General features: G+C 58.1%; 1 protein-coding gene across 6 annotated transcripts in view; it reads right to left on the bottom strand.

Moving 5' to 3' along the window:
• Nucleotides 1-1712: 1712 nt before the first annotated feature.
• The window catches only part of CELF6 (CUGBP, Elav-like family member 6), a 15465-nt gene continuing 9078 nt past the window's right edge, over nt 1713-8099 (bottom strand). The window contains exons 3-11 of one of the 6 annotated variants that reach the window (XM_010005901.1): nt 6369-6497; nt 6187-6266; nt 5570-5713; nt 5013-5157; nt 4776-4925; nt 4340-4402; nt 3431-3511; nt 3185-3328; nt 1713-1840 (exon numbers count right to left, since the gene is read on the bottom strand). In XM_010005901.1, the coding sequence (XP_010004203.1) occupies nt 1713-1840; nt 3185-3328; nt 3431-3511; nt 4340-4402; nt 4776-4925; nt 5013-5157; nt 5570-5713; nt 6187-6266; nt 6369-6497 (1064 nt within the window). Of the gene's footprint in view, nt 1841-3184; nt 3329-3430; nt 3517-4336; nt 4403-4775; nt 4926-5012; nt 5158-5569; nt 5714-6186; nt 6267-6368; nt 6498-8099 lie in introns of all 6 variants that reach the window. The other 5 variants (XM_010005899.1, XM_010005897.1, XM_010005898.1 and 2 more) reach the window with 5 other exon arrangements.

Here is an 8099-nt window from a genome sequence, read left to right as displayed (position 1 = left end):
CACCCCCCCCCCAACCCGAGCCCTCCAGGAAACACTTGCAGCTCTTAACCTTTGAGGTTTGACGGGTTTTCTCCCCTCAACCTCCTTTGAACTTTGTTTCTTTTGCTTCTTCCTTGCCCGGTTTTTTGTTTTTGTTTTTTTTTTTGTGTGTGTGTGTGTTTTGTTTTTGTTTTTTTTTTTAAATTAATTTATTTATAGATATATTAATAAAAAGCAATAGTCCTTTGGTCCCTAAACTCTAAGGAATGATATGACTCTGAAACAAGTAATCCTATGTCCCTGTGCCAGTGACAAGCAGGGGGACACGCACGTCCCGCCGCCCTGCTCCATGGGATATATATATATATACTTATTTATATATATCTTCTATAAGTCCAACATCCTTTGATCCCCTTTTTTTTCCCCCCTGACACGGGGAAAAACCAAATCTTGCCCTTTTTCCTTTTTCCAAACAAGCTTTTCCAGGTGAAGCACCCAAGGCTGGTCCCATCCCACTGGCTTTGGTCTAAGAATCCGTTTGGAGCCTCTTTTCCTTGTTTCTCCTGGGAAATCAGTAGCAGCAAATGAGTGCTTTATAAAACAAACACAAAGGTAGATCCGTATCCCAGCTGCCTGGAGCCGTCGGCCGTTCTCCCAGGGAGGGATCTGGTGAGTCCTGGTGAGCAAACCTCAGCCCCAGCTCCACATCTCCACAGCATCACTCTCCTCCTTCCTTGTCTTCCTCGCTCTCTCATTCCCGTTAAGTAACAAACAAAGACCAGTTTGGGGAAACAAATCAAAAAAGGAAAGAAAAGCTACAACCGGAATGACTCTCTTCTTCACCGCCTCCTCCAGCGCCTCCTCAGCTGCCTCCTCGGGGTGTGTGCAAAGAAAGAGAGTTACAGGTTTGGACACTGCACGTGGGGAAGGGGGAAGTCGTCAGACACCGCGGGACGCCCGACCTGCAAAACAGGGAAGGGGCCTTGGGGCTGCGTCCTGGGAGGGACAGAGGGATGGGTGGGGAGAGGGGAAGGAGGGAGGGAGGGGTGGAGAGAGGGAGGGAGGGGTGGAGAGAGGGAGGGAGGGATGGACAGGACAGAGGGATGGAGAGAGGGATGGGGGAAGGACGGAGAGAGGGATGGAAAGGAGAAAGAGGGATGGAAAGAAGGATGGAGGGAAAGATGGAGGGAGGAAGGAAGGGAGGGAAAGATGGAAGGATGAAGGGAGGGAGAGAGGGATGGGGGAAGGACAGAGAGAGGGATGGAAAGGAGGATGGAGGGAAACATGGAGGGAGGAAGGAAGGAAGAGAGGGATGGAGAGAGGGATGGGGGAAGAACAGAGAGAGGGATGGAAAGAAGGATGGAGGGAAACATGGAGGGAGGAAGGAAGAAAGGGAGGGAGAGGACAGAGAAAGGGATGGAGGGAGGGAGGGGACAGAGAGAGGGATGAAAAGAAGCAGAGAGGGATCGAGAGAAGTACAGAGGGAAAGACAGAGGGATGGAGGGAGAGGACAGAGAGAGAGATGGAAAGAAGGCTGGAGAGGGATGGAGAGTGGGAACGACCTAAATCTTGAACCACTCACACCGAGGGTCCTGGGCGCAGAGCCCCCCGCACACACTGGAGGACATTTCGGCGCCGGCTGTGCCCCCGTGAGCCCAGCCCCACTGCCAGGTCCCCCGGGGCACGACCCCCCAGCCCCCCTTACCTTTCCACAGGGCCAGGGGGAGCAGAGGTCAGTAGGGCCTGTTGGCATCTTTCGGCCGCTTTAGCTGGACTTTTAGCCTCTTCATGCCGATCTGGAAGCCGTTCATGGCCTGAATGGCTGCCTGAGCGCTCGTCGGGTTGTCAAAACTGACAAAACCTGGGGGCCAGGGACAGGGGACAGAGGGGTTTGGCACCATGAGCATCACAGGGGGCTGCTTTACTTCAGCCAAGGTGTGGAAATCCCACAGGGCGCTCCCCAGGTGGCCTCAGGGGGACCCGCAGGTTGGGGGCTGGGAGAGGGGGATGTGGGGGTAACAGCACAGCTCCCAGCTGCAGGGTACTGGGTGATGGGCTGATGGCATCTTTGGGGACACAAAGATCTGTGGGGACATTGCTGTAAGAGGTTCTAGAGGGAATGGTCTCTGTGGACACTAAGGTGATGGGACTTGTGTGGACACTGGGCTGACAGGGTCTACCACAGTGATGGGGACTGTGGGCACACCAAGGTGATGGGGTCTGCAGGCTCATGGGACACCCAGGTGACAGGATCTGCAAAGACACTGAGGTGATGGGGCCCCCAGACACACTGGAGCTGTGTCACCAAGGTGAGGAGTCTGTAGGGACACCAGGTTGACAGGGTCTGTGGAGACACCAGGGTGATGAGGTCTGGGGACAGCAGGGTGACAGGATTTGTGGGGTCACCAAAGTGAAACAGGCTACAGGGACACTGTGCTGGCAAGTGTGCATGCCAGAGCATGCTTGGGGCAGTGGTGACACTCAGCCACCTGAGCAGAGCAGACATGGCAGTGGCAATTGGTGACCAGCCCTCCCTGATGGGCACACAGGCAGGTGCACAGGGCTGAGGACACAGGGGACAGTGTAAGAGGGGACAGCAGCAGGATCAGTCCTTCTGGGGTGGTGTGGGACAAAAACCTGCCCTTTGGCCTTAGGACAGACAGCCACGTTGCTCCAGCCACTGTGTGGCTTCAGTCACCCATCAGTGCTGCCCAAGCCAAACCCCTGAGCTGGGACATCAGGAAGAGCCTGACCCCTGAGCTGGGATGTCAGGGAGAGAAGGACCCCAAGCTGGGAAGTGAAGGAGACCCTAAGCTGGCACATCAAGGAGAGATGGATCCCTGAGCTGGGATGTCAGGGAGAGAAGGACCCCGAGCTGGGAAGTCAAAGAGACCCTAAGCTGGCACATCAAGGAGTGATGGATCCCTGAGCTGGGATGTCAGGGAGAGCCAGAACCCTGCGCAGGGGGACCAGGAAGAGCTGGATCTCGAAGCTGGGGGCACTGGTGAGAACCACACCCCCAAACTGGGATGTCAGGGAAAGTTGGATCCCTGAGCTGGACACCAGGGACAACAAGGTCCCCAAACTGGGGGGAGACAGACCCTCAGGCTGGGACATCAGCAGGAGCTGGAGAGCAGGGAGGGCTGGGCCCCTTTGGTGGGACCCTGGCCTGGGACATGGTGGGGCACCACACCTCAGGACTTACCAAAGCATTTACTCTGGTTGGTGGCACGGTCCACAAAGACTTTGGCAGAGATGACATTGCCGAAAGGCAAGAACATCTGCGTGAGCTCCGCGTCCCCGAACTCCTGGGGCAGGTGATAAATAAACAGGTTACAGCCCTCGGGACCTGGGTGACACACAAAAGGACAGCCACACGTCAGGCAGGGGGCACCCCCGGGGGAGCGAGGAGCTGCCAGCCCCACGGCAGGGTGACCCCCCCACCCCTCACCTTCTCGCTGCTGCTGCGGGATGATGGGCGCTTGCTGGGGAAAGGCTTGGCTGATGGGGGCGTAGGCGGTGGGATACGCTGCTGGAAGGGAGAGACGTGGAGCTGAGACCCCCAGCACCCACCCTGCTCCCAGCACAGCCCTGGGAAGGGCTGGGGACAGGGATGATCCCTGCTGTCATCCCCGATGGATGTGCTTCTCCTGCCCTTCCCACCCCTACTGGCACGGCCCCGGCCTCCCAGCACACCCAGGATACGGGAATGGCCCTTCCAGAAGGGACACTGGTGGCAGCAGTCATACAGCCTCGAGGCTGAGGAAAGCCAGCACTTTTGGTTGAAAAAAAAATACAAAAATTGGGGCTGCAAAACTTGCTTTTCTGTTGAAAACCTGCAGAACACTAGTAGTGCTGCTAATTAAACAGCTGCTGGACTCCATGTACTTCCACAGGCTGCTCTGACTCCCTTCTCTGCATCCCACCTTCCTGGCCATCAGAATTGTCCATGCAAGAAACATCCAAGGATTTTTGATGACCCGGTGCCTCCATGGCCACCTCCACCAGTGTGCTGGCCTGTTGGTAGGAGCCAGCACGGAGCCAGCTCTCCACCACCACCCAGAACTCACACCCTTTCCTGGGTGCTGCCACTAGCTCTCCCCCATGGAATTATCTCAGTGTTAAAACTCACTTTCCTCCATCTAAAACTTGCATGGAGGGCTGTGCCAGGAGCACATCTGTGCTGCTGGGGACAGGAGGCCAGTGCTTTCCATCAGCATCACCCAACGCTCACCACGTTGCCCCAACACCCATCCCCAGTGCTGTGGTTCAACCCCAAGGTGGCGTTTCACCCCTCCCAAAAAAAGGGTGAGGAGCAAAGAAGAGAAAGAGGCAAGATGTGCAAAGCAAAGCTGGAGACCTGCATAGTGCTGCATGCCTGCGTAGGCCTGCTGGAGGGGATCCGCCACCGTCGGGCTTTGAGCTGGGGAGAGAAAAGAAGGAAGAAGGAAGAGGAGGGAAGAGAAACCTGGGGATGAGCTGCTCCCATGGGAGAGGGGCTCTTGTCTGAGCACTGAGCTGCTCCTACACCACTTGGGAAGAGCTGAGAGCATCGCCCTGCTCACACATGGGAGGAAGGATGTTGGTGGGGATTGGTGCACGGCTGGTTCATCCTGTGTGCTCCCAGGATGGGAACACCCTGGGATGGGGAACACCTTGGGATGGGGAACACCCCGGGATGGGGAACACCCCGAGATGGGGAACACCCCCGGAGCTGGCCATGGGGGCTGAGCATGCACACTCCCAACCCCAGGGGGATGGGTGGGAGCCCCCCAGCAGGCTGCAAGGAGGGTTACCTGGGTAGGGGTGGATGCCATTGGTGTAGATGGTCTCGGAGGCGGGCTGCCCGTTGCTCTGGGGGGGCAGGGGGCTGAAGCCGTTCACCCCGATGGGCGCGGCGATGCTGGGCACGGGCGCCGTGCCGATGCCGGGGGGGGTGCTGGTCCCTGTGGGAGGGAGGATCAGCACCAGCAGCCCCCCCTTGGTGGGGGGATGCTGAGCAGGATGGGGAGGGCAACAGAGGTGGTTTGTACCTGAAGAGGGGGTGAGGGGGGCGGCCACCAGCCCGCTGACGTTGAAGGCGGCCCTTTGCTGCATCTGGGCGGCAGCGATGGCGGCCATGGGGTTCAGGCAGGTCCCCTGGGCAGCAGCCATCAGGGCTGCCTGCTGCTGCATGATCTGAGGGGCAGAAAGGGGGGAGAAGAGGGGAGAGCAAGGGAGAAGCAGAGAGAAGCAGGGAAGGGTAAATTAGCGTTCCCCCCCTTGGCACCCGCACACGGGGGCTCAGAGGGGGAACTGCCACCCGCTGCCAGACCTGGGGACAGGAGGTCTGGGTGACCCTAAAAAAGGGGACACACGGGACTGCTGCACCTTACAGCTGTGCCACCCTCCCCTGGGGAGGTGAAGGCACCATCTGGAGGCATCTGGAGGGCACCATTGTGCCCCCAGATGGGGATACCCCAACCCTGAAGGGCGTCTGACACTGGTACAATCCCATGCAGGCTTTCACCGGCAAAACGAGCCCCTCCCCCAGCCAGGGGGCTCCCCAGACCCCCCTCCAGCCCCCATCCTGGCTGGTGTCAGCTCCTACCGCTTGCGTGTAGGCCCCGTAGGCGCCGAACTGGATGGTCATGGGGTTGAAGATGCCCAGCTGCCCTGCCATCTGATGCATCCGCCGCAGGGTCCGCTCCTTGTCCGTGTCCGCAAACTTCACCACCAGGCTGGACGAGGCGCCCTGAGTTGGGAAGACGGGGCTGACGATGCTGTCCCAGCCATGTCCCCAAAATGTCTCCCTGCTCCGGGGAAGGACCCGCTGGCTCGGAGCAGCCGCAGCATCCTCAGCCCCAGGGATGCTGCCTGGCTTGGCAGCAGCAACCAGCGATCGATGGGAGGTTTAATTATAGCCAGTTTTTCTCCCTGGCGGCAGCTCCCTGACCTCTGTTTCCTTTCTCCTCCTCCTCGTTCACAAATTTGACCTTCAGAGTTAATTAAACAACCCCTTTCTCCAGCACAGAGGGAATTAGCCCCCCACGCCCATCCCCGGGGGCTCAGTGCCCAGGCAAGGATGAAACCTCGGGGTGATCTGGCCAACAAATTGCCCCATCTGTAGGATTTTGATCCAATTAGACAAGAGGATCAAATTAGCTGGTGATTGGATTAGGCAGGCAGCACGGGGTGGGACGGGGCAGGGCAGAGCCTGGCACTTACCGGCATGGTCTGGCTGCCGTGCAGGCTGTTGATGGCAGCCTGTGCCTCGGCGTGGCTGCCGTACTTCACAAAGGCACAACCTAAGGACAGACAGGGCACAAGGGAGAGGTTGGATTCGGCTGCTGCAGGAGTCAAAGCTGCCCAGCTGGTGGCTCCTGCTCACCCAGACCCCCAAAGCCCACCTTTGCTGGCTCCATCCGGCCCTCGGAGGATGGTGCACTCCTCGATCTGGCCAAAGGGCTCAAAGAGGCGCCGGACGTCGTCCTCGCTCTGCTGCTTCCCCAGCATGCCCACAAAGAGCTTCCTGTCTTCTAAAAACAACACCCAGCCCGTCAGAGAGCGGGATGTCACTCACCATCCCATCCACTCAGCCCCAGTCTGCACAGAGGGAGAAGACCCACTGAGCGGAGCCCAGGGAGGGAGCGATGCCGCTCCAGCAGTGGAGATGGAGGCTTTATCACCTCCATCCTATAAAATGCTTGGGGTGGGAAAACCTCTCCTGCAGCGAAATTGCTGAGGGCTGAAGCTGGGAAGAGCCATCTCCTGCTTCAGGAACTAGAGTTGGGGCTTTTCTTGGGGATGGAGGAGCCAGCTCCTCCAGCACTGACGTGGGATGCAGTCGGGAGACAAAGAGAGCCCACAAAAACAGTGGCGATTGCCTCCGTATGATTGACTCCCAGAATAACCCACAGCCTCTGGTCGTGCCCAGGGGACATAAATAACCCAAACATGAGAGAAGGGAGAGTAAATAATGAGAATTTCATGATTATTACCAGCATCTGTCTTGCGCAGCCGCGCGCTCCCACCGCGCGCTAATGGCATTTGACAAAGAAAATAAGGTGCCCTGTCAAGAGCGTTGCCAGGGAAATAAATAAATAATGGCAGGAGACGATTAATGCTCTGTCCGTTAAGGTACGGGGAGAATTAGTTAAGGGAATAGGGCTCGTGTGTTGTCTAGTTAAATATAAACCATCTCCTGGTGCAGGTGGCCAGGGGCACTGGGCTCAGCGGCCCCGCGTCACCCCTTGGGCGAGGGGACCAGAGCTGGGTGCCCAAGCTCGCCCATCAATTTTTAATCCTCTCCCAATTACACTCGGTACGTGGGTAATTTATGTGCTGGGTTCCTCCGGGACGTGCCGGGTCCAGCTCGTGTGGGGTTTAATGAGGTGTTTTGGGTGGGAGGATATCTGCCCTGGCTGTCCTGCCGAGCACACGCAGCTCCACATCCGTGTCCCGCCCGGCCCAGCATCCCTATGTGCCCTGTGCTGGCTCACAGCACCAGGAACGTTGCTGGGTTTTGATCCATTTCCTGCAATTTTGCCCAAACTGTTGACTCAGCCTGGAGCTGCAGCACCCCCCGAGCTGCAAGCACCCACTGAGGATTTCGGGGGGAGGGGGGAGTGGCAGCTTCTGTCTGCGAGGGGCTCAGGCCACGTGCGGCCACTCCTGCCCCCCACCTCTGCTGGGGCCCCCACAGGCAGCTGCGGGCAGGGAGTCAGGTTGTCTGATAGACAAAGGGGCTGTCACAGAGCAGCTCTGCCTGGGGAAGAAGACCTCAGAATGCTCATGGCATGACGTCAGGATGCTCATGGCATGACGTCAGGATGTTCTCAGCATGACATCAGGACTTTTTCCCCCCAGTGCCTGGGCAGGGAGAGCAGAGATGGCATTTCCCAGCCAGGTGCGGGCAGGGAGTCAGGTTGTCTGATAGACAAAGGGGCTGTCACAGAGCAGCTCTGCCTGGGGAAGAAGACCTCAGAATGCTCATGGCATGACGTCAGGATGCTCATGGCATGACGTCAGGATGTTCTCAGCATGACATCAGGACTTTTTCCCCCCAGTGCCTGGGCAGGGAGAGCAGAGATGGCATTTCCCAGCCAGGTTTGGATGCCACTGGCACAGGCAGCCCCTTT

Source organism: Chaetura pelagica, unplaced genomic scaffold (assembly GCF_000747805.2).
Source record: "Chaetura pelagica isolate M959 unplaced genomic scaffold, ChaPel_1.0 scaffold369, whole genome shotgun sequence".
NCBI lineage: Eukaryota > Metazoa > Chordata > Aves > Apodiformes > Apodidae > Chaetura > Chaetura pelagica.
Note: the sequence above shows the minus strand (reverse complement) of the source record. Positions and strands in the feature narration are given on the sequence as shown.